Genomic DNA, 26,577 nt, shown 5'->3' on the forward strand with positions numbered 1-26,577 from the left:
TTTTTTCAACAGTCTCTAATAACATTAAAGTGCCTGTCACACAAAAAAAGCATGTTTACTTCATATTAGTTTTTTATGTTCCTGAATAAAATGGGCCGTATGGATATGTGTGGAAGCGATTGATATATTTATTCAATTTATTGAATCACGCGCTACAAAAATGAGAGACTTCCGGCCACGCTCTCAATTTGAGGAAAATGGCGAATGTGACATCAGCGGACTAATCACCTCACAATACAGCCATTGCTATAATATGCAGAAGGACTGTGGATTCAGCTGATTTTTCAGATTAATTTGTTTATTTTTTGTGTCATGCCAGTCCAATGTGCTGCAGGCTTTTGTTGCTACACCAGAGAGAGTGGTGTGATGCTTTTTGGATTTCCAAAAGATCCTTGTTTACCGCGAAGAATGGGCAAAGCAAGTCTGACATTCAAGAGACAATTGGATGGATGACTAAGTGAGTAAGCTACGTGTTTTATGTTATGTCAAACACTGGGATCATGGCAAACGATTGGTAACACTTTATAATAACTATCTGTTTTACTAGTTAATAGATCATTAGTAAACTGTTGATAAATGATTTATTGTTGATTTGTAAAGTACTTGTTAACAGTTTGTTAAGCATTTACAGGGTGTTCCATTATGGTTGACCCCATTCTAAATGCCCATGCTAGTTGATGGATCTTAATAAAACTATATACACTTCATGTTGAAGGTCATAAGTTTTACTGGTTAAATATACAAAGAAAAGTACAAATATTTTTTTGGTTCTATGGCAGATTTTCATAAATGTGCAACATGAGCGCTGCCTGCAAAATGCCTTATCAAAATGCCTTTTCTTTTGAAGTGAACGGCATTTCTTAACCTGAAAAGATAGAAATGCCAAACGTTACACACAAAAACTTGAAACGTTTCTACACAAACTACTGTGTTTCAGGTTAAGAACACCCTGTAAATGCTTAACTAACTGTTAACAAATACTTCACAAATCAACAATAAATCATTTATCAACACTTTACTAATGATCTATTAAGTAGTAAAACGGAGAGTTGTTATAAAGTTTTACCAAACGTTTTAATAAGGAGGTGGCTTGCATTTTGTGGGTGACAATGCTCCCTGTCCACCGAGAAGGCCACTCGCCCGACGACCGGCGGCTTGTCGCACACCATGGTCACCGGCCGATTAATGTGTGCCCGCCGATAGAGCGCTTTTCTCGGTTTGGGCCCAGGGAGCCCCCTGCTCTGGTCTCCGGTTCTCGATTGTGTCCAGACCAGGGGTCGCGTTAACCGAATATTTTCCGTCGTAGACCGATTTTTTAAAACGGTGACGGAAAAAACTGAAGTCCATCTGTCATTTTGACAGGTTGCAATTCACACCCCAGACCACAGGGTGGCGAGTGAGCATATTAATTAGCTGTTGTCTCTCTTGATGCATGACGTTGTTGGCCTTACTCGGAAAAATGTCAAGGCAACTGAGTGTCCGACGTTTCTTCAAAAAGCCCCAAAACGACGATGGTGTTGATAAAAGAGGTGAAAAAACAGGGACTGCACAAGCGGGCACGCAATTCAAGTCCATGCGCACCAGGAGGAAGGTGTAAGACTCCGTTCAGGCCACAGCAGGTGAACTGTTAATTTCATTGTTCCATATGTAGCCTACCTACTGGGGCCACAGTCAGCTGTTTTTGTCACTGCGGAGAAAAAGTTACATATTCATCTGCTTGATGTGTGATGGCACGGTGTTGATTCTCTGTTAAGCTTGTTCGGACAGAATATTAATTTAAAATGAATGAAAACTAAATACTATTGAATATGTTGAAGCGGTATGCAATGTTAAGAGTCTTGTTAGCTCGAATTGCTGTGTCCAGCCGCTGTAGCTCTGCTGCTCTCTGTGAACTCTCTATTCAAGCCGGAATGCGCGCTTGAAGGACTGCAAGCATGCGGTTCGGCAAGGATTCATAATCAACATTCTTGAGTTTCATCTTCCATGCTTCCTTTTTCATCCTACCCCAGACATGCTCAATGATGTTCATGTCTGGTGGCTGGGCTGGCCAGTCCTGGAGGATCTTGGTATTCTTTGCCTTGAGGAACTTTGAAGTAGAGATTGAAGTATGCGATGGAGCACCATCCTGCTGCAGAATTTGGCCCTTTTTATGTTTACGAACGTAAAAGGCAGCTAAGATTTGTTGATATTTAGCACTATTTATGTTGCCTTCCACCCTGCAGATCTCTCAGACACCCCCATACTAGATGTAACCCCAGACCATGATTTGACCACCACCAAACTTCACTGTTTTCTGAGTGAATCTCGGGTCCATGCGGGCTCCTGTAGGTCTCCTGCAATATTTGCGGCGACTGTGGTGTAATTCAATGAAGATTCATTTGAAAAATCCACCTTTTGCCACCATTTCAGCGTCCATCCTTTTGACAGGCGTTGGGCCCCTTGGCAAATTCCACACGTTTTTTTAATTGTCTTTTATTTAATGCTGATTTCTGGGCACTGATTCAACCATGGAGGCCATTTCTAGACTGTTCTGGTTGACACAGGGACTTCAGGTGACCAGGTCTCGTGGAGCTCTGCAGCAGTGGAAAAAGGGCTGGCTTTGGATTTTCCAGATAACAACCGGTCCTCCCGTGCAGTTGTCTCGTGGGTTCTGCCTGACATGGGCTTGTCAAAAACGTCTCCAATCTGTTCATATCTTTTTTTAATCCTCTGTACCTGACACTGAGACACATTGAAGGTGTCTGTCTAACACATCTGCAGTGGATCTGGTCTTCAGGCTCTTGATAATTAACACTTTGGTCTCAGGAGGAATCTTAGGCATCTTGTCAGAGGACAGGTTGCAGTTGATGTGGCAGTCTAGTGCACTGGGGTTCTTTTCATACACACCTGAGAGTTAATTGATCCATAATAGGTAACAGGTAAAGCTCTAATCTGGGATTGTGTGCATCATTTGACAAGGCGACAAGATTTACAGTGCTGCTCAAAAGTTTGTGAACCCCCTCAACATTTTGGAATTTTCTATTATTTCAACCTGATTTCCTAATCAATCAATTCAGTAGTTTTTTTTTTGTTTTTTTAACAGTTGTGTTGTCGAGACTAAATTAAAAAGAGTTTTCATCAACTGATGTAGGGGCAAAATTGAACTGTTTGGTCACAACCAAAACCGCCATGTCTGGCGAAAAGTCAACACTGCATACCACCAAAAGAACCTTCTCCCAACAGTGAAGCATGGAGGTGGGAATGTCAAGATCTGGGCTTGCTTTTCATCCTCAGGACCTGGACAACTCCACATAGTCCAGGGAATCATGAATTCTGAGGAATATTGTCAAATCCTAGAACATAACCTGACGCCATCTGTTTTGAAGTTAAAGCTTGGCAGAAGGTGGATCATGCAACATGATAATGATCCAAAGCATTCCAGCAATACAACCAAGGAATGGCTGAAAAAGAAGAAGATTCGTGTTCTGGACTGGCCCAGTCAAAGTCCTGACCTAAATCCCATTGAAATGCTGTGGCGGGACCTGAAGCGAGCAGTTCATGTCAGACGCCCATCAAACCTCTCTCAACTGACTGCGTTCTGCAAGGAAGAATGGGCAAAAATCCCCCAAAGTAGATGTGAGAGGCTGATTAGTCACTACAGAAACCGTTTGGTTGAGGTAATCTCTGCAAAAGGAGGCGCAATATCCTATTAAATGAAGGGGTTCACATACTTTTGCACACATGATATCTGAGTTTTTCTTAAATCAACCACTTTTGTTAAATAAAGAATGACAATATAACTATTTCTTTTGTTTCAGTCCATTATTTGGAATGTCAGTATTGTGGATTTGGGTATAACTTAACATTTAATAAGGTTATTTTAGTTTTTTTTACAAAAAATCTGACCATCGCTGTGGGGTTCACAAACTTTCGAGCAGCACTGTATGTCTTTGCAAAAATTGACTCAATGGGCTTTACCAAGCTGTAAACATCAGAACATTTTTCAACAGTTTTGTTTGGCACCGAAATGTTGTTCCAAACCTGTAGGTATTAAAATTACCGTAATTTTTGCACTATAAGGCGCACCCGACTATAAGCCACCGCACACCAAATTTGACACGCAAATGACATTTGTACATAGATAAGCCGCACTGTACTATAAGCCGCAGCCTTCCTCACTGTATTATGGGATATTTACAAAAGATATTAACCGGTAACACTTTATTTGACAGTGGCATCATAAGGCTGTCTTAGACCAAATGTACCACCGTGAAGCTTTGAACCAATTGGCTGCAAGGCGTAATTAATTAACAATTAATAAACAAAGCTTCATTTGGCCATCACTGTTCCTTTGGAGGAGAGTCAACTTCTGCTACCACCTGCTGTCAACACTGTTGTCGTCCAACATGCCTCTTAGCATGCATTGCAGCACTACAGATAGAAATAACAGTCAAAATTCATGTACTGTTCTAATTATTTCTTCAGTTACTGTTCCAGTTGTTTCATTAATTGCTAGTTATGGTATTTGGTTTCACGTTATTTGACAGTGGCGCCATAAGACTGTCATTAGACTAGGGCTGCAGCTATTGATTATTTTAGTAGTCGATTAATCGATGAACGAGTTAGTTCGAATAATCGAGTAATCGGATAAGGAAAATAAAAAAATTAAATATATTACCTGAGCCTCGAACGGTATAAAAACATGAATAAATGAGGTTTTAAGTACAACAAAAGAACAATTGGCTAACTTACATGGCAAAAGTCCGGTAGTTAAATGCTATAAAATGCCAATGTTTTTTTTTTTTACAATGCTCTTAATAGTTCAAACACATATTCCCACAAAAAACAGCTGAATATAAATTCAAACTAAATTACGAATGCATTTAAAAAAAAAAAACATTACCTCAAACAAAAACTTGGCTTATGTTGGTCTTAACAGGGAGCAGCTGGATTCAGCCATGTGAAATGAGGCAGACTAGAAGGCAGTGTATTCACCCAAATCAATAAAACTAAATGCAAACACTTTCAAAACAAACCATTACAAAGGCTTTTTAATTAAACGAATACTCGAGGCAGCAACATTTAATTTGAATATTTTTTTTCTAATCGAATACTTGAGTTCAACGATTAATCGTTGCAGCACTACATTAGACAATCATAATTATGACATGAGACTGCCATGAGCATTAATGAATATTCATAGCAGATGTCTTTTAGTGTTATCCGGAAAATTCTCACATTTTGAATGGATGTAAAACATTCAAGATGGACACAAATAGAGTTAGTGACATATTACACTTAATGACATCTGTCATAAGCATTCAGTAATGCCCATGATAGTGTCATGTTATAATTATGACGGTCTTATGACGCCGCTGTCAAAAAAAAAGTGTTAACTATTAACCCAAATAAATCAACAAATAAGTCGCACTGGACTATAAACCGCAGGATTTAAAATGAATGAAAAAAGTAGCGGCTTATAGTCCGAAAATTACGATATCCATTTCTTGTATGAAAATATTGATTACAAATATATTAGAGGGACATTTCAGGTCCATGTGTATGCAAGCGACAAGACTTTTGTCAGGTACTGTAGTCGAAACGTCTCAAAATATGATTTTAATTCATATAATAATGCTATTCAAAAGTTTTTTTTATCGTGTCATAGGCACTTTAAGCAGCGCTCATGAGATTGCATCAAACTTGGCCGGCTCAGTCTCGCGCTGACAGATAATGGCAAGTGCCAGCTCATTTTTTCCCAAACTTTTGCGCCAGACATTTTCAGCCCTCTCTCGCTCTCTCGGCTTGACAGGTGAGAATTATACTGAGAATTTGTCAGCGGCATGAAAAAGTGAGAGAGAAAGAATAAGTGGCCCAATATTGTAACAGCTGAGCTATTTCAAAATTTGGCAAGCCTGCATCCAGTCACATTTTTTTCTGCAACGTTGCTCGAAAGTCAACAGACTGACACGACAGGGAGAAAAATTAAGTACAAAAAAGTGCTGGCCATTCTTACCTGGTGTTGAACTTGAGCGTGACCACCCACACATCTCGCAGTATGGGAGCAAGTGGCTGTTTGAGTAGGTACACATGCCGCAAGCCCATGTTTCATTGGAAGAATCTGGTTCCTCTTCTTGGGCACCGAAGCAGGCCGACGTGCTCGCCTCCTCCATAGGCCTCGGCCTTCGGCCGGAGCGGAACTCCCGGATTCTCTTCGTTTGTGGGGAGAAGTCAGAGTCGTCCGCGTGCGTGGAGATTTGAGAGCAGGACTTTTCTTTCTTCTTGGACTTTCTCGCAGAGTTTCTTCCACTAGAATCTGCAGAATCATTGGTTTCTGAGGAGCTGGAAGAAGATTCTTCATCTTGCAATCGTTTTCTCTTCTTCTTGCTGGAACTCGGGCTGAAGAAGTTCCTGATGTCATGCTGTTTCTCCTTTTCAAACTGGAAAAAAAAAGTTGATATCAATCAATTTGTCATGGTTCACTACTGTGATACATACAGTGCCCTCCATAATTATTGGCACCCCTGAAAAAGATGGGTTTTTTAGCTTCTAATATATATATTTTTTTAATTCTAATATGGGACCTTAATGTAAAAAAAGAGAAAAATCCAACTTTCAATACAAATGCATTCATTCAGTGGGGAAAAAATCCTACATAAAGAAAAAATTATTTGACATCAAATAATGTGTGTCACAATTATTAGCACCCCTGGTGTTAATACTTTGTACAACCCCCTTTTGCCAACAAAACAAGGTCTGGGGACTGAGATGGCCATGGGAGGAGCTTGATTTTGTGTCTGGTGAACCATTTCTGTGTAGATTTGGCCATATGTTTAGACCCAGTGACAACCCATCTTCAGCTTTCGGGCAGAGGGCAACAGATTTTGATTTAAAATGTCCAGGTATTTCAAAGCATTCATGATGCCATGCACCCTAACAAGGTTCCCAGGGCACTTTGGAAGCGAAACAGCCCCACAGCATCATTGACCCACCCCCATACTTCACAGAGGGTATGAGGTGCTTTTCAGCATGCGCATCTTTCGTGGCACGCCAGACCCACCTAAAGTGTTTGTTGCCAAAAAGCTCAATCTCACACAAAAATACACACGGTCCCAGGCTTCAACTGGGACCGTGTGCTTTGGTCAGATGAGACCAAGATTTAACTTTTTGGCAACAAACACTAAGTGGGTCTGGTGTGCCATGAAAGTTTATTTCACAATACACGCGGTATTTTATGCTCCTGAATGATATGGACCGCGTGGATGTGTGTAGAAGCGATCGCTATATTTATTTAGTTTTTTTAATCCCGCGCCATGAAAATGAGTGACTTCTGGCTTCGTTCTTGCATTGAGGAAGAGGGCGCTGTGACGTGTACGGGTGAAGGCGTCCTCTTCACTAAACAGCCGTACTGTTGTGTATGAGGACTAAGGATTCAGCTGATTTTGCGGATTAATACGTTTATTTTTCGCATTACGCCAGCCAAACGGCTGCAGAAAAATCTTGCTTTATGAGGGAGAGGCGTGTGCGCCTTTTTGGAGTTTCAAAAGGTTCCCATTCACCGTGGATATTGGCCAAGCCCTACTAATGTAGGACCATTGGACTTATGAGGAAGTGAGTAAACATCTTGTTTTGTATTATGTCAAATATTAATACAGCGATTACAAAGTAAACACTACAAACTTTCTTTAAATAAAGGACTACTTACGTTTGATCATTGATAGGCATGTAAAAAGCTCTCCTCGTGCACATTAGCTGCACGTTAGCTGCACAACAACTGCAGCCGCCCTCCTCCGGGGAACGAACTGTAAATTGCTCGTCGCCGGGCGGTTTGCCGATCCGCAAAGACAATCGACAACCCAGTCGTCATGTCAAATAATCCGGGCTAGTTATGTGTGATTTTCCGCTTCGAAGACTTTGAAACATCACTCGGTTCGGGTTAGCATGTCGGCTAGCTGTCACGCCTCTTGGTTTGTTTACATTCTCCGAAGCCTGGGAAGTGAAATGACACATGTCCGATTTAGGTGTCATAAAATATCGTTCAGGAGGTGCGACAGTAAAGAGGAAGTCGACAGTTTTGACCATTATGGAGTAATTTTGCCATGTCGTATTTCATATTCCATTTAGCACAAGACTGTTATTTGTCATGACCATGCCATTTATTTAGCAATTGGGGAAAATACTTGGATAAAAAGAATATCCTGTAATAATATTGTAGTAGAGAGACTGAAACAATGACATTTTGCGGCTCACTTCGTCGTGTTTTCCTCGTTCTGAATAATTCCCCCTCAATGGGCTGAATAGTAAAACCGATGAGCCCAGTCACCCGTTGACGTCATCCACCTGATGGGGACACTAGAGCCCTATAATGGTAGGCGTGGCTAACCGGCAGATTAAAAGACTAATTTCTCGTCATCTGCGCTTTGCTAAATTGCTGTATATAGTCGAATCGTCTCAAAATATGATTGTAATTCACATAATAATGCTATTTAAGACTTTTTTTTTCCTCCTGTCGTATGCTCTTTAAAGTCCCATTATAATTTTTTTTCACACTAATAAAATGATTCAATATTATCAAAGAGTATTAACAAAAATCAATGATCAAGAATCATTTTTGTTAGTTTGCCTCTGCATCACTGAAACCAATGACCTAGCCAAAGGCAAGGACTGTGTAAGAGTGCATATGACTCAATAGAAAACAGAAGTTGAGACTAGAGGTCGGCCAATATATCGGGCCAAAATTTGAAATCCGACCAACCATCGACTTCATAATGATATTGACGGGATACAGGGCGCAGGGCCGATTAACAGGGGGCCTGCATTGTTGGCGTGGTCGTCCAAGCTGACCGAGTGGAATCACAGACAAAGAGCTTTTTTCATTGAAAATTCTTGTGAATAAATGCTTCAATCCCTGAATTCTTTATAGATATGGACGTAAAGCAGTCTCAATTCTTGGTTAAAAGCAAAACAAAAATTTTAAAAACATGCAGTTAGCATTTATTTTACGTAAATATGTCGAAGTACGATCCTAGTCTTTCAGTAGATGTGGCGGCCTCCATATGTAAACAGAGCTTTTTCCATGAAGATTCTTGTGAATAAAAACTTAAATCTCTGAATTTTTTATCGATATGGATGTAAAAAAGTCTCAATTCTTGGTTAAAGGCAAAAAAAACCCCTGCAGTTTGCATTTATTTCACGTAAATAAGTCGAAGTACGATGCTCGTCTGTCAGTCAATGTGGCGCCGCCTTGTTTAAACAAAGCTTTTCCGGTGAAAATTCTTGTGAATAAATGCTTAAATCCCTAAATTCTTTATAGATATGGAAGTAAAACAGTCTCAATTCTTGGTTAAAAGCAAAAAGAACGTGCAGTTAGCATTTATTTTACGTAAATATGTCGAAGTACGATGCTAGTCTGTCAGTCCATGTGGCAGCCGCCATATGTAAACAGAGCTTTTCCGGTGAAAATTCTTGTGAATAAATGCTTTAATCCCTGAATGTTTTTACAGTTATGGATGTAAAGCATTCTCGATTCTTGGTTAAAAGCAAAAAAAAAACAAAAAAACAAACAAACAAACAAAAAAAAAAAAGTTCAGTTGGTATTTTTTTTACGTAAATATGTCGAGGTACGATGCTAGTCTTTAAGTCAATGTGGCTGCCACCATATGTAAACAGAGCATTTTCCTTGAGGATTCTTGTGGATAAAAACTTAAATCCCTGAATTCTTTACAGATATGGACGTAAAAAAAGTCTCAATTCTTGGTAAAAAGCAAAAAAAAAAAAAAAAGTGCAGTTTGCATTTATTTTACTTAAATATTGCGAAGTACGATGCTAGTCTGTCAGTCAGTGCGGCGCCGCCATATGTAAACAGAGCTTTTCCGGTGAAAATTCTTGTGAATAAATGCTTAAATCACTGAATGTTTTTACAGATATGGACGTAAAACAGTCTCGATTTTTGGTTAAAATCAATAAAAAAAAAAAAAAAAGAAAATGTGCAGTTAGCATTTATTTTACGTAAATATGTCTAAGTACGATGCTAGTCTGTCATTTTATATGGCGGCCGCCATATGTAAACAGAGTTTGTCTGGTGAAAATTCTTGTGAATAAATGCTTAAATCCCTGAATTCTTTACAGATATGGACGTAAAAAAGTCGATTCTTGGTTGAAAGCAAAAAAAACGTGCAGTTAGCATTTATTTTACATAAATATGTCGAAGTACGATGCTCGTCTGTCAGTCAATGTGGCAGCCACCATATGTAAACAGAGCTTTTCCGGTGAAAATTCTTGTGAAATCCCTGAATCCTTTACAGATATGGACGTAAAACAGTCTCGATTTTTGGTTAAAAACAATAAAAAAAAAAAAAAACGTGCAGTTAGCATTTATTTTACGTAAATATGATGAAGTACGATGCTAGTCTTTCAGTCAATGTGGCGCCGCCTTATTTTCCGGTGAAAATTCTTGTGAATTAATGCTTAAATCCCTGAATCCTTTACAGATACGGATGTAAAACAGTCTCGATTCTTGGTTGAAAGCAAAAAAAAAAACGTGCAGTTTGCATTTATTTTATGTAAATAAGTCGAAGTACGATGCTAGTCTGTCAGTCAATGTGGCAGCCGCCATATGTAAACAGAGTGTTTCTGGTCAAAATGATTGTGAATAAATGCCTAAATCCCTGAATCCTTTACAGATACGGACGTAAAACAGTCTCGATTTTTGGTTAAAAGCAAAAAAAAAAAAAAAAAAAAAAAAAAAAAATCCAATCAGCGGCCGTATAGAATTTTTCCCATGAAACAGGTCTCGATTGGAGCTGTCCGAGATTGATATGCGGAATATATTCCGAGCGAATACATGGAAAAATCAATCTGGCATACCAGATTAGGGCAACTGACTATTTTTTTTTGCTCAATAAAAACAAAAAAAGACCTCATAAAAGACCTGGCGTATGATTTTGAACAGAGTAAGTGTGGCTTACATGTCCCAAAAATGTACCATAATGCCACATGATTAAAACTAGGGTTTCCAAGTAGTCCTGACTTTATTTACCAAGGGGACACTGCATATTTTAGCTGTAGTGGATGATCCATTTCAGTGAAGAATTGCTGAGAACCAGATTTAGAATAGATTTGGAAGCTATTCGAGAGAAATAAGACTCTCGTGTGCATAGAAAAAGTCTTGGATAATTTACTTCAGCCCATGAAAAATGGGAGCAAAAACAAAAGTGTTGCATTTACAGTTTCACTCAGTATCCAAGCAACACTTTCTAGCATAATTATATCTTGGTGCCACATAAAAACAAAATAATCCAATGATAAATGATGAATGGTTATTGTAGTCTAGGCCAGACGCAGCTCTTACACTGTTGTTTAGTCTGACACTAACATTATTTTTCCACCCCGGAAAAGAATTATACCACAAAAACGGTCCATTTCACGGTCCAAGTCAACAGTACTATACAATATACATACAGCTGAATCCATATCTATTAAAATGGTGAAATAGTAACATATTACCATTTCATTTCTAACCGTCTAATTGGCTATTTACAAAGTGGGTATTGACATACAGTACTGTACAGTGCCTGCTAAAATTCTTGTCGCTTATCCATTTTGTAGAAACAATTGCTAATAACCTGACTTTTAATTGTTCAATTGGTTTCAGAAATTGCTCCTATGAAAGCTAAGGCCCTCCCAAATGATGGTGAATGTACAAAAATATATTTGTTTCACTGAAAAAAAAGATTTAGAATTTAATGAAGACATAAAGGTCAAATTTTGGCAAGACAAAAGTTTTGTCGCCTACAGAAAGTAGTGTAAAAATTGAACAAAACGCTCTTTTCGAATCAGTGCCCTGAAACCAGCATTATACAAAAGATAACCGTGTGGCATTTGCAAAGTCCCACAGCCTGTCAAAAGGATGGGCGCTGGAAAAGTGGCAAAATGTGGATTTTTCAGATGAATCTTCCATTGATTTACACCACAGTCGCCGCAAATATTGCAGGAGACCTACTGGAGCCCGCATGGATCCGAGATTCACTCAGAAAACAGTGAAGTTTGGTGGTGGCAAAATCATGGTCTGGGGTAACATCCAGTATGGGGGTGTGCGAGAGATCTGCAGGGTGGAAGGCAACATAAATAGTCTAAAATATCAACAAATCTTAGCTGCCTCTTACATTCCTAACAATAAAAGGGGACAAATTCTGCAGCAGGACGGTGCTCTATCGCATACTTCGATCGCTACCTCAAAATTCCTAAAGGCAAAGAAGATCAAGATCCACCAGGACTGGCCAGCCCAGTCACCAGACATAAACATTGTTGAGCATGTCTGGGGTAGGATGAAAGAGGAAGCATGGAAGACGAAACCCAAGAATGTTGATGAACTCTGGGAGGCATGCAAGACTGCTTTCTTTGATGTTCCTGATGATTTAATCACTAAATTGTATGAAACCTTGCCGAACCGCATGGATGCAGTTCTTCAAGCCCATGGATGTCAAACAAAATATTAAATTTGGATCTCACAGCACCACTACTTAATTCGCTTATGTTATGGAACATATTTTTGTATTTGAAGTACATTTTTTGTTCAATTTTCACACTACTTTCTGTAGGCCACAAACTTTTGTCTTGCCAAAACTTACCCTTTATGTCTACATTAAATGATAAATCTTTTTTCAGGGAAACAAATATATTTTGTACATTCAACGTCATTTGGGAGGGTCTTAGCTTTCATATGAGCCATTTCTGAAACCAATTGAACAATTAAAAGTCAGGTTATTAGCAATTGTTTCTACAAATTGGATAAGCGACAAGACTTTTGTCAGGGACTGTATAATATGAAACAATTTTATATTCTTACATGAGTGAAGTAGACCTCTTCATCTGCATCGAGACCGGAATTCATCTCTAAGGGAAGCTTGCTCGGCGTCCATGCACTGGCAAAGTTAAGAAAGTCCCATCTGTCCTTGTCTCCCTCCTCTGCATTCAGGTACGCCTTCCTTCCATTCAGGGTGCTGCCTGTCACAGTTTCCTTATAAAGACAGAATTTCCTCAATTCATGCAAATTTGTTAAGTTTGTTACAAAGTCCTCATAATCAATGTGTTCTTTCACCAATCAACAACAATTCTTTTTAATCCTTTATAATACAAGTGTCCATTTTTGGTAAATTATCTTTCACAAACTCCGTCTCCTAAACGGCTATGGACCGTTGTTAAGCATGTCAGTCAAACTCTCCGATGCCCCATTGTCTAATTGATTGATTTGGTGGTTTTGAGATCGCATATTGCATAAACCGGCAAAAATGATCAACATTCTGCAGACGACCATAACGGCGAAGCGATGCGCCTATGGAATATCTAAATCGGACATGAGGTACCCCAGGAGTATATCAGTATGTATTCAGTTCTTTCCCTTATGAAAAAACAAAAAACAAACCGGATTCCATTGTAAATAAAGGATCGAAAATGTTTCCAAAATAAACAGGCACACATACACTACTGGCCAAAAGTATTGGCACCCCTGCAATTCTGTCAGATAATGCTCGATTTCTCAATGATTGCATTTACAAAATGTTTTGGTAGTACCGAATTGGCCCGAATATAAGACGACCCCCTCTTTTTCAAGACTCAAGTTTGAAAAAACTTTTTGAACACAATATATATATATTTTTTTACAGAAAATACAGTACATCCGAAACAAATGATTATAACAATATATTTGAGAGAAAAAGCATGTTATTTTGCCTCATTCAAATCTTAATATCTGAACATTTAAACATGTAAACCAAAGTGCAATCACATTAGTAAATGAATGAATTCTGGTTTTTGAAATGTAAATAAACCAATCTATTGTGATAAAACAACAAAATTGCAATAACTGCATTAACCATCAAAGTGAGGTCTAACTGTAACTGTAGTATTGAAACAAATCTGAATAAGGAAAAACATTGCAATAAAATTGTGCTAACTGGTTAAACTTGAGAGTAGCTGAGATTTGTCATGACAGAACATTACTCCTGAAGTCCAGCATTCGCTTCAATGATATCTGGCGCCATCTAGCGTCGTGAATGGGTATAATTCTTAGACCCTGAATATAAGACGACCCGGACTTTTTCAGTCTTATTTAAATGCAAAAAACACCGTCTTATATTCGGGCCAATACGGTAATATCTTCATTTAAAAACACAAAAGAGAATGGGGAAAAAAATACCATTTTACACAAAACTTCAAAAATGGGCTGGACAAAAGTATTGGAACCCTCAGCCTCATACTTGGTAGCACAACCTTTAGACAAAATAACTGCGAACAACCGCTTCCGATATACATGAATGAGTTTCTTACAATGCTCTGCTGGAATTTTAGACCATTCTTCTTTGGCCAACTGCTCCAGGTCTCTGAGATTTGAAGGGTGCCTTCTCCAAACTGCCATTTTCAGATCTCTCTACAGGTGTTCTATGGCAGGGGTCCCCAACCTTTTTTGCACCACGGACCGGTGTGATTTGGGTCTTTTTTTTCACGGACCGGTGTCCTGTCAAAATTTGCACCCTTATAAAATTTTGCTCCCAAAGCTTTTGTGGCGGTGAAAAAAGCCCTCTTTTATATTCAGTTGGACTCTTAATGTTATCCAATGGTGCTAAAAACTATTTACAAAACAAACATACATGTGCAACACGGAAATGGCGTAAATTAATGCTTAACGACACGGCGAAGTCATTAAGTGAGAGGGCTACGTGCAGTTGTTGTGCGCGCCTAACATGGCAAATGTAAGTTAATATTCCTTTCTTGAAAGAAAGTTTGTAGTGTGTACTTAGGAATCGCTGCATTCGCGGTCCTTTTTAACGTTACGCGCATGCCAACTTTGTCAGAACACCGGCAATGTGCGGCAGAAAAATACAGCAAATATAAAATAGCATTTGTTTTTAGCCCCGTCGTGTTAAGTGCAGGGAAAAAATACAACTCACCCGCTGAATCAGTGGGAGGCCTGAGTTTGTTTCGTTGAGACGAGATGGTCCCGAGATGGGAGAGTGAGAGAAGCTAGCATCACAAATACACGATGTTGGAAATTGTGGCACAGTTTTCAGCGCGCTCCTAGCGATGTCAGGATATTCCGAAATGACTTTAATCCAGAACTTCGGTAGCGTTGTTGTCTCAAATGTACGTTTAAGTCGTCGTGATTTGCGATCTCTACAAGCTGATATTCCTGTTCCACAGACATGCTCGAATCACTCGATTTATTCACATACGGGACACGAATTCACTCCTTCGCAGTTCGTGGGTCTTTAGTTATTGGGAAGTAGCATAAATTTTGTTTTCTTTGAGGTTGTAGGCACATCTTCTGGCTCGTCAGGTTCCCTTTGCCTTGTAAAAAGTCTGTCCAAAGACGTCTGTTATTCAGTCATTCTAGTGTGGGGGCTAATTATTTCCGGGAAGAAATGTGATTGGCGACGACCTATGTCATACGTTATTATCGAGTCCAAGCTCGCATATATATACAAAACGAGATTTAGTGCTAACAGCCCAATCAATGCATTTCTATGACGACCTCCTATCCTGTACTCGTATATCTAGAGCAGACAGGGATATTGGTGTCAATTGGCCAGAATGCAGTCGTTAATAAATTATTTATTATTTCTGCCCGGCCCGGTACCAAATGCGCCACGGACCGGTACCGGTCCGCGGCCCGGTCGTTGGGGACCCCTGTTCTATGGGATTCAAGTTTGGGCTCATTGCTGGACACTTTAGAAGTCTCCTGTGCAAACCATTTTTAGTGCTTTTTGAAATGTGTTTTGGGTCATTGTCCTGCTGGAAGACCCATGACTTCTAAGGGAGACCCAGCTTTCTCACACTGGGCCCTACAGTATGCTGCAAAATTTGTTGGTAGTCTTCAGACTTCATAATGCCATGCACACCGTCAAGCAGTCAGTGCTAGAGGGAGCAAAGCAACCCCAAAACTGAAGGAATTTAGTCCTCCCAGCCCAAACCGCACGGGGGAGGCCGGCAACAGAACGGAAATGTGCTCCGCCGCTCGACGCCCCCGAAGAGCCAGGCCAGGAGGAAGCTAAACTCCGCGCGTTCCTGTGTTAACCCTTTGCACACTGACTCCATGTTTCAAAAGCTTGAAGAACACTCGCCGAAAACAGGTTGACAATTTATTCGTCGACAATGGTAAAAAACAAGGCAAAAACAGACGACGGAGGGACAATTCTGGATCCAAAACAAGGCTACATGTTTCCGAGCAGAAGAAATCTGTCTTATCTCAGTGTCCAGTCAAGGAACCTCCGGCATGTTTGACTGTAGGGACCGTGTTGTTTTCTTTGAGGGCCTCGTTTTTTCCCCTGTTAACTGTATGTTGATGCCTTTTCCAAAAAAGCTCTAATTTTGTCTCATCTGACCAGAGAACATTCTTCCAAAATGTTTTTGGCATTCTCAGGTAAGTTTTGGCAAACTCCAGCCTGTATTTTTTTATGTCTCTGGGTCAGAAGTGGGGTCTTCCTGGGTATCCTACCATAGAATCCCTTTTCATTCAGATGCCGACGGATAGTACGGGTTGACACTGTTGTACCCTCGGACTGCAGCACAGCTTGAACTTGTTTGGATGTTAGTCGAGGTTGTTTATCCACCATCCGCACAATATTTCGTTGAAATCTCTCGTCAATTTTTCTTTTCTGTCCATATCTAGGGAGGTTAGCCAGAGTCCCATGGGCTTCACATTTATTGATGACACTGCACACGGTAGACACAGGAGCATTCAGGTCTTTGGAGATGGACTTGCAGCCTTGAGATTACCCATGCTTTCTCACAATTTTGCTTCTCAAGTCCTCAGACAGTTATTTGGTCTACTTTCTTTTCTCCATGCTCAATGTGGTACACACAAGGACACAGGACTGAGGTTGAGTCTACGTTAATCCATTTTAACTGGCTGCAAGTGTGATTTAGTTATTGCCATCACCTTTTATGTGCCACGGGTAAGTAACATGTGCTGTTAATTACACAAATTAGAGAAGCGTCACATGATTTTTCAAAGTGTGCCAATACTTTTGGCCGGCCCATTTTTGGAGTTTTGTGTAAAATAACAATGATAATTAAAAAAAAACAAAAAAAACTCAACAGAGTGCGGCGTATGGTCTGATCACTAACAGGCTGACCCCCCACCTCTTCAAACTCCGCAGCAATGCTGACAGCACTCCTGTAACGAGTCACAGGACAATTTGGAGGGAAAATGACAAGCAGTACTCAGTTTGGACATTAAGGGATGTAGTTTCTAAGGGGTGTACTCACTTTTGTTGCCAGGGGTTAAGATATTAATGGCTATATTTTAAGTAGAGGGGAAAATAAATAAACTCTATTATATAAACTGAACACATACTACTTTTCATTGTGTCAAAGTGTAATTTGGTCAGTGTTGTCCCATGAAAAGATATACTTAAATATCTGCAGGAATGCGAGGGGTGTACTCACTTTTGTGATACACTGTAGCTTGCTAATAAGCACCTTAAACTTATTTTGGAGGATGTTGCACTGGTATCGCCCCGAAATAAATCACTTAAAACACTCCAGTATACGTCTGGAGTAAGAAAACTTGTTGGCTAAGCAACTGTAACTAAGGGGTTTTGCAAAAGGTCAACTGAAAAAAAACATATGTGTGACATCCCAGTGCGGCCGACACAACCCAAAATGTAATGTCAACAGGTCTCAGTTCTAATTATGTTATGCATCATTATTTTAATATAATAGTCTAATTCATAAAGAAAATTATAATCAATAAAGTGCTGATAAAAATAAAATTTAAATGAATAACAACAGAAATACACTCTAGTTATGGTCACCAATAACACTGTACAATTGATATATAATACAACTAAAAACAATTTAAATTTTTTGATAAAATTAAATTAAATTAAAAAAAATAAACATTTTGAAGAGAAAAATTGCAAGCTTATCTCAGCTATTTTTTTTTTTAAATACCCTAATTTTCACACTAAAAGGCGCACCTGACTATAAGCCGCCACCCACCAAATCTGGCACAAAAAACGGCATTTGTTCATAGATAAGCCGCACTGGACTATAAGCCACAGCTGTCCTGTAGTATGTATGTATGTATGTATCTCATTAAGTATGTATTTTGGGATATTTACACAAAAAAAAATATTAACCAGCACAGGGCCGGCCCAGCCTATACGCAGACTATGCAGCTGCTTAGGGCCCCTGACCACTAGGGGGCCCAGATAGGGGGCAATTGTTTAATTTATATTCTATTTTGTGTACTACAGTTTGCTTTATTTGACTTTTGTGAGTTTTGATGCTTGTCTTTCCTCTTCTAGAAAAAGGTTTGGCGTTATCTACTGTAAGTACTGACAGTCATTTGGGGTGAGAAGTTTGAAGAATGCAGTGCAACAAAATATGGTTAATATACAAAATAAGGACATACAGGTTGGATTGCATGTATGGGTTTCACAGTACACTGACGAAATGGTGGCCCAAAAATATGGGCCCCTTGGCATTATTTTGCTTAGGGCCCCCAAATGGCCTGGGCCGTCCCTGAACCAGTAGTAATACTTTATTTGACAGTGGCATCATACCAATTACTTTGAACCAATTGGCGGCAAAGCTTCATTGCTTCAAGAAGCTTAATTTGGCAACAGTCAACCTCTGCTGCCACCTGCTGTCAACACTGTTGTTGTCCAACATGCCTCCTAGCATGCATTGCAGCACGACAGATGTAAATAACAATCAAAATTCATGTCCTGTGCTAATAATTTCTTCAGTTACTGTTCCAGTTGTTTCATTAATTGCTAGTAATGGTATTTGGTAACACTTTAATTCACAGTGGCGCCATATGACTGTCATTAGATAATCATAATTATGACATGACACTGTCATGAGCATTTATGAATGCTTATAACAGATGTCATTTTGTGTTATCCAGCAAATTATCTCACTTTTGAATGGATGTAATGTAAAAGATCCCAGCTGGACAGTTAGTGACATAATTTGCCGGATGTCACTTCACGACATAAACATTCAGTAATGCCCATGATATGTCATAAGTATCGATGACAGTCTTATGACAATGTTATGATGCTGCTCTGTAATAAATTGTTACCTATTAACCCAAAAAAATCATCAAATAAGCCGCACTGGACTATAAGCCGCAGAATTCAAAATGAAGGAAAAAAGTCCGAAAATTACGGGTACATTAAAAATAGAATTTTTTTTTTTTTTAACATTAAAAATGTAGAAACAAAGGAAGAGACTTTTAAAATAAAAATAAGACAATATTCACTATTAACCCTTATCTGCTATTGACAATAATAAGACATTCATTGGCATTGGCGTTGGAAGTCCAATCCATTTTGACCGGGAGGGTTAGCAGCGATCATTCGCTATCGAGCATAGTCAACGGAAGCCAATGAGTTCAATGATTGCCCAATATGGGCTTCAAATAGATACCTTTTTGTTGAGCATGGACCACATAACACTGTCGAAGGTACCATTGGCGATAAGGTAGTGCACGTTGACAGATGACGTTTGTCCAATACGGTGGGCACGATCCTCAGCCTGCTTAATTTGCCCAGGGTTCCAGTAGAGCTCGGCAAATACCACATGGCTGGCCGCGGTAAAGGTCAAACCCTGGTGAGGAGCCAAAAACTGGTAATTCATCCGAACTGGAATCTCCTTGTGTGCGGTAGTGATTATGCGTGAGTGTGTGCGTGTTTATGGTACCTGACCAGCTGCCTGGATGCTTAGGATTGCCACTCTTGTGTCTGGGTCATTCTGAAACTTGTGAACTAATTGGATTCTCTCAGAAGCCGGGACGCTGCCATCGATACGAATATAGCCAGTCTGTGGAACAAAAGCACATCATTGTGATTGCTTCTTCACAAAAGCAGCTATATTGTACAAACATAGACTGGAGAGTTTCCCGCAGTGCTTTATAAAGCCTGATAATAGGGCACCAGCCAGGCTAAAACACGCACTTGCTTTGTACAAAAGGGAATAGTATAGAAAAGGAAGTATCGGTGGAAGGTTCAGCTTAAAAATGTTGTTTCCGTCAACAATGACGATAAAGAAAATATTTCGTCATCGAACACTTTTTCATGTTTCATAGAACGTGTTCTGTCACTTACAGCTAAAAATCAAGTCAGAAACCTTGGCGTAATTATTGAGTCAGACCTAAAATTTGAGAGCCATCTAAAGTCCGTCACTAAATCTGCTTATTACCACCTAAAAATATAGCCAAAATTGAGGGGCTTCTGACTCAACAAGACATGGAAAAAATTATGCAGGCATTCATTTTAAGCAGATTGGACTATTGCAACGGTATATTTACAGGTCTTGATAAAAAATCAGTCAGGAAGCTGCAGCTAGTACAGAATGCTGCAGCCAGAGTCCTCACAAATACAAGGAATCTGGACCACATTACACCGGTTTTGAAATACAGTGGTACCTCTACATACGAAGTTAATCCGTTCCAGGAGCTTGTTTGTAAGTCGAAATGGTCGTATGTCGAGCAGGATTTTCCCATAGGAATACATTATAATTCCATTAATTCGTTCCACAGCCCAAAAACCTGCACTAAATCCTTAAAAAATACTGCTGGTACTATTACAAATGGCAATTACATATAGCAAAACAAATAAATAATAAATAAAAATCGGATTAATAATATAATAATAATAATAATTCCTGTAATAGTGTAACGAAACGGGTTCTAATAAGGCGGACGTTTTTTTCTGTACCTGAAGGCACCGCGGTGCTGACGTGACAAAGAGGGAGGGGAGCGGGTGAAAGTTTACTTTCGCTTTCAATGCTTTCTTGAGAACATCGTCAATTGCGGCAGACAGCAGGCGTTTTGTGTTGAATAAGTTGTGAAAGAAATGATGAAAACGTGGCGAAGCTGGCGATTTCTCTGGAGATGTTACCACAATAAGAATTGTCAGCTTAACTTATAAAGTCTGGCGAACGATGGTCGTCGGAGGACCGTGGAGATGTATTGTTGAGCCATTTCACGGATGCCCACCCTACGCTCATATTTTTCTGTCATTTGCATCTTCATTTAGAAGGTAAGCGTCAACTTTTTCCTTGTTTCACCACCTGTACCAACCTTTTCTGAAACCTGTGTTGATTTGTCACACAAGAAAATCCGCCGTGCATTCGTCTGCGGTGCTGCCGTTGTCGTCGTATTTCGAGCATGTCGTCGGATGTAGAAACAAATGGCGAGTCAAATTTTACGTCGGATGTCGAAAAGTTCGTGTGTCGAAGCGATCGTATGTAGAGGTACCACTGTAGTTACACTGGCTTCCAGTGAGTCAAAGGATAGACTATATAATACTACTGATTGTCTACAAAACACTTAATGGCCTTGGAACAAAATACTTGCAAGATTTGACTAACTGCCCAGATAGTCACTCTTGACAATGTAAGTGTAGCCTCCAGCACCACAGTTAAAAACCTAGGAGTTCTATTTGACCCAGACTTATCATTTAAAGCTCATATTAAACAAACCTGCAGAACGGCCTTTTTTCAACTGCGCAACATAACCAAAATTAGAAATATTTTATCTAAAAATGATGCAGAAAAATTAATCACGCCTTCCTTACATCTAGATTGGATTACTGTAACTCCCTACTTGCAGCTTGTCCTACAAGTTCTCTAAAAGGTCTTCAACTAGTCTAGAACACAGCAGCAAGACTTTTAACAGGAACTAATAGAACTGCGCTCCAGGCCCTTCACTGGCTTCCAGTCGAGTTTAGAATTAATTTTAAAATCCTCCTTCTTACATTTAAGACCATTAACGGGTTGGGGCCATCTTATCTCAGCGATGTTCTGGCTCCATACCGCCCCAACAGAACACTCCGTTCTCAGAATGCAGGTCTACTGGTAGTTCCCAGGGTTTCTAAAAGTACAGTAGGAGCTAGAGCCTTTAGCCACCAAGCTCCTGTTTTATGGAATCAGCTTCCAGCTAGTATTAAAGAAGCCGAGACAGTCTGTACATTTAAGATTAGACTAAAAACGTTCCTATTTGACATAGCTTATGGTCAGGCTAGTTGAAATCGGACTAGACTCACAGTTCAATCTAAGCTGCACTAGAAGCTATAATGCTGGGGGAAGTACAGCCACTGAGTCCTATCTCCTTTTTCTTACTCTACCTACATCTTGTCTTACTTTATTTCTATTTTCTAATTTTAATATCTAGTTGACTAGTCTTTTCATCACTAGTCACCTGGTGTCCCCTTCCCCCCCTCCCCAGAGGGGAGTGGTTATTTTTCAGCTGCAGCCTCCCGACTATCCGGACCACTGGCTGGATAGACGTCTTCGTCTCCCCCGTCTCATCTGGCTAGATGGACCTCTTCTTGTTCCCTTAGTCTATTGCATCTTTACAAACTGCAACTCAGTCTGCTAATTCCCATTAGCAGTCCTGGTGCATCCTGTTTATCCATCCTGGGAGTGGATCTCTCCTGACTGTGGTACTCCCCAAGGTTTCTCATTTCTCCCAAAGAGTTTTGGAGTTTTTCCTTGCCAACATGGAGGGTCTAAGGATGGGGGATGCCCAGGACTTGACCTTTAGTTATTTCGTGTCTATTTATTTCATCTGCTGTTTGTGACTGTATATCATATTGCCTCTGCTTTCTGAAAATCAATACATTTTTACATTTAGGCACTCCTGCAATCGTCACACGTTTTCTGTTACAAACTGACCGCGGCCCCTCATCAGAGAAGGGAAAAGTTATGTGGCCCTCACAGGAAAAAATTTGGGGAACCCTGGTCTAATCTTTCTTTTAGTGGGTTCCATGTTTATATAGCAATAGAGCAGAATTTTCTGTGGGCCTTGCAAAATCAGTCAAAATCCAGTAAAACGGCCGGGAGCGAAGGGCCTTGCTCCTGTTAAAACGGCTGGGAGTGAAAGAGTTAATGGCCACAGCTACTTTTCTGTATTTGCTTGCTTTATTCTGTGTCATTACTGCCATCATCAAATCTTAAATGTTTCATTGGCATAATCTGTAAGTCATTTGTGTAGCAATGACATGTTTGCACAGTTGTCATATTGATTTTAGGGTTAGAATTAAGGCCCTCTGTCTTGTTTCAGAATGAAAATGTGTGACATGCCTGAAAAAATTCAACCAAACTAGTTTAATGTCGCTATTTTTGAAAAACTTTTTTTTTCAATGTTTTATTTTTTTCCACAATCACTATTTTCAATTTGTATATTCTGTAGATGTGTGAGTTCGAGAATCGTGATTGTATGTATGTACTTTTTATAGGGCGATGGGAGCAATACCTAACCTCACAAAGAGATATTCTCCAAACCCTTTTTGTGTTAGATGTAGGGATGTCCCGATCCAGGTTTTTGCACTTCCGATCCGATACCGAGATTGTTTTGCACTTCGGATCCGATACAGATACTGGCCGATACCGGCCTATCTGAGCATGTGTTAAAGTTTAAAGTTATTTGGCCTCCTTACTTAGTTGTCAGACTCATGTTGAAAAAGGTTTAAAGTTAAAGTTATCTGCGCTGCTATGCTTACTAAGCTGTCAACACACAACAGTGCGTGCAGAGCAATAGATGGTGGTGTTCGATAACGATAGGTACATTATAGTGTCCCCAAAAATCTAAACATTTAAAAGCGAGACTGAAGTTCATACATGGTATGAATAAAATTTAAAGTCAATAGATTTTTAAGACCTTGCACAGTCGTATTTAAAACCTTATATGAAGTCCTAGGAGAATTTTAGTCATTTTAAGGGTTTAAATCAAAATGATTGGATGAATGACTTTTTTCCCAGACTTTTTAAGACCCCGCAGATACAATGCATACAAATTCATCGGACAAGGAGACAAAATTATGTTAACGTTCAGGCTACAGCTTCTCCAAAAGCTAATTAAAGTAAAGTAAGCGACTAAGCAACCGAGAATCCAATCAATGATGAGACAATACTGAAGCTGTTCTTCACACACGAAAAGACATCCGCTTGAATTGCCTCTTGACAAGTTGATTTACCTAACGTGTTCCACGCCTTGCTCAAAACAGCTTTCAAAGGACCTACAATTAAGAATTGTCAACTTGAATAAAGGGAAAACGTTGCAAAAGTATCTAAAAGCCTTGATGTTCACCACTCAAGTTGAGCAGTCTATAAATAAAGTAAGTTGGTTACTGTTGCTTCTTTTCCAAGAAAAAACCATCAGGTGTGCAGGAAAAATTGTACAGTATGCTAACATCAAACCCCAAATCCCAACTATGAAGCATGGTTGTGCTTTGCTCCCTCAGGAACTGGACAGCTTGTGACCATCAATAGAAAAATGAATGTACAAGTTTATCAAAGCTGAATAAGAACAAAAGTTAATGTTCAAAAGAAACATTTAGAAACAGAGCAAAGATCCAAAACAAATCAACAACACAATCGTTTCAAAAGAAAATGTATGTTTTAGAGTGGCCCAGTTCTGACCTTAACCAGATTGATATTCTTGTGGTCTTACTCAACTGCAGTAGTTTTGTAAAGAGGAAGGGCCTAAACTGCGGGAAGTGTTTGTTTGAGATTAAGTGTGAAGCAGGTAAAAGATCAAAGGGTTCACCCAAAGTCTAAAAAAAAAAAAAAAAAAACATTTGAGTGTAGCCTACATGAGTCAAAATCTGATGTCCACATATGTGGAGGCCAAGTCCCAAACATAATTATTAGAGTCATTTACAATTAATGAATTACAAAAGATTTAACGAGTTAAAAAACAACATTTTAATCGCAGGTTATGTTTTCAACAAAGAAGCTTTAAACGACATGTAACCTTTGTCAAATCGCTATTTCTTGTTAAACTTGTAGAGAAAAAATTTAATCCTCTACAGCAGGTATGTTTTATTCTACAGGAGAGAGGAAACTGCATGTTTTTTTTTAACAAGTCTACACAACAAAACACAACAAACGGTACTATGAATTAGGGGTGCAACGGTTCAGTTAGCCCATGGTTCGGTTTGAACCTCGGTTTTGGGATCACGTTTTCGGTTCGGTTTGCATTTTTTTTTTTTTTTTTAAACTGCCTTTATTTTGCTGTAAAAAAAATGAAATAAACACTTAAAATGTAAACATTTTCGACTGTTAAAATGCCTCTTAGGTCTTTGGCTAGTGTAGTGACTACTGAAACACACACACAGTAGTAAAAAAGTTACTTGGCAAAGTAACTGGTGATACCTTTCATGTTAAAAAGAACAAAAACAAAAAAAACAAACCCAAAAACATAGTAACCTTTGCTATGTTTGGAGGTCATTTAATGTTGTGAATCAACCGTTAAAGTTGATAAAATTGCTCCCGTTTTTGCATTAGTTCCCTTCTGTCTACTTTCGACATGTGAAAATTTTAAAACTGTTTCATCCTTTAAAGATAGACTCAAGTCAAGATTTTGCAGATTTAGGAGTATTTTAGATAAAAAGTTGCTTAGGTTCGCTCGTAAGGTTTACTACAACAGAGCCTTTCTGAGAAGTTTACTGCTCTAAAATGGCGGTTGTTTACTGACGCTACCGAGTCTGTCATTTCGCATGTAGTTCTATATGCAAGAGATATCTAGGCGTAGATTGTATGTTGTCGGCTAAGTCAGGTAATATTGGAGCCACCTAGCCTAGCATCGCGTTTGCTACAGTGTCTCAACAAACACTCTTCCCTCTCTGAGTCGATGACTTTTCTCGCGTCATTCAACCAACGCATTGTCTCGTTGCAGAAACGGTGACAAAATCCGAACGGATGAAAAAAAAAAAAAACGTAATGCACGAAAAACGTGCAGATTTTGAACGTAACGTACGGCGTACACATTTAAAAATGAGTGCTCACTTGTACAAATTACGACGAGACTACAATTTGACAGGTATGAATTATAGTGGACCGTCACAGTTAGGTAGTAGCACTCTGTAGCGTGGGGATGTCCAACTTCCACCTATCAGTGGTCAGGGCGAAACTATGTGCTTTAGCGAAATCATCTTTGATGGCTTTGCGTGCCATTTCATTAATGTCGGGGATTAGGTTGTTGGAGAAATATGTCCGCGAGGGAACAATGTAACGCGGGTCAAGCGTTGCAAATAAATTAACGAAGCACGCCGTGTGTTTTCACTGGTTTCATCTTCGGGGTTGTCCTACCCTGAGAAAGTGATATCTGTGGGTGATGCCGGTTGAGGTGCCGGAGTCATGTTATAAAAGTGTTGCCATTAGCATGGGGAACAAGCGCTGAGCAATGCTTGCAATTTTTTTTTCTTCAATATTTTCTCTCCCTCCACATTGTAGTCCAAAGGGAAACCAAAATGTTGCCACACCGCAGATTTGAAAGAAGCCGGTGCTTCCCCAAAATTCGGTCTTTCCACTCCTCCGCTCGCCATAGCTATTTGTTTTCTTTCTTGTTTCACTTTCACTTCGCTCGTAAGCGAGAGAGGGTGTTACTCGGCTTCTATTACACAGGTGCTTGACAGCGATCCGACATTTACTTGCGGGGCGGGAATTTCTCCGCAGCGGTGCTTCACGTCACACACAGGCACACAGAGCTCGATCAATTCATTCCACAAGCGTTCGGAATACATTAATTACAAAACCGAAAAGGCGCGGTTCATAAAGGCGTATTGAACCGTACAGGAACGCACG

The 26,577-nt window shown here is 39.6% G+C and overlaps 1 protein-coding gene across 4 annotated transcripts in view; it reads right to left on the reverse strand.

The window, feature by feature from the left end:
- zranb3 (zinc finger, RAN-binding domain containing 3) overlaps positions 1-26,577 on the reverse strand; it is a 311,366-nt gene that overhangs the window by 160,892 nt on the left and 123,897 nt on the right. For all 4 annotated transcript variants that reach the window (XM_057819173.1, XM_057819181.1, XM_057819189.1 and 1 more), the window contains 4 exons: positions 19,690-19,809; positions 19,417-19,596; positions 12,827-12,997; positions 5,996-6,419 (listed from right to left, as the gene is read on the reverse strand). In XM_057819173.1, coding sequence (XP_057675156.1) covers positions 5,996-6,419; positions 12,827-12,997; positions 19,417-19,596; positions 19,690-19,809 — 895 coding nt within the window. The remainder of the gene's footprint in view (positions 1-5,995; positions 6,420-12,826; positions 12,998-19,416; positions 19,597-19,689; positions 19,810-26,577) is intronic.

This window comes from Corythoichthys intestinalis, chromosome 2, assembly GCF_030265065.1.
Source record: "Corythoichthys intestinalis isolate RoL2023-P3 chromosome 2, ASM3026506v1, whole genome shotgun sequence".
In the NCBI taxonomy this organism is placed as follows: domain Eukaryota; kingdom Metazoa; phylum Chordata; class Actinopteri; order Syngnathiformes; family Syngnathidae; genus Corythoichthys; species Corythoichthys intestinalis.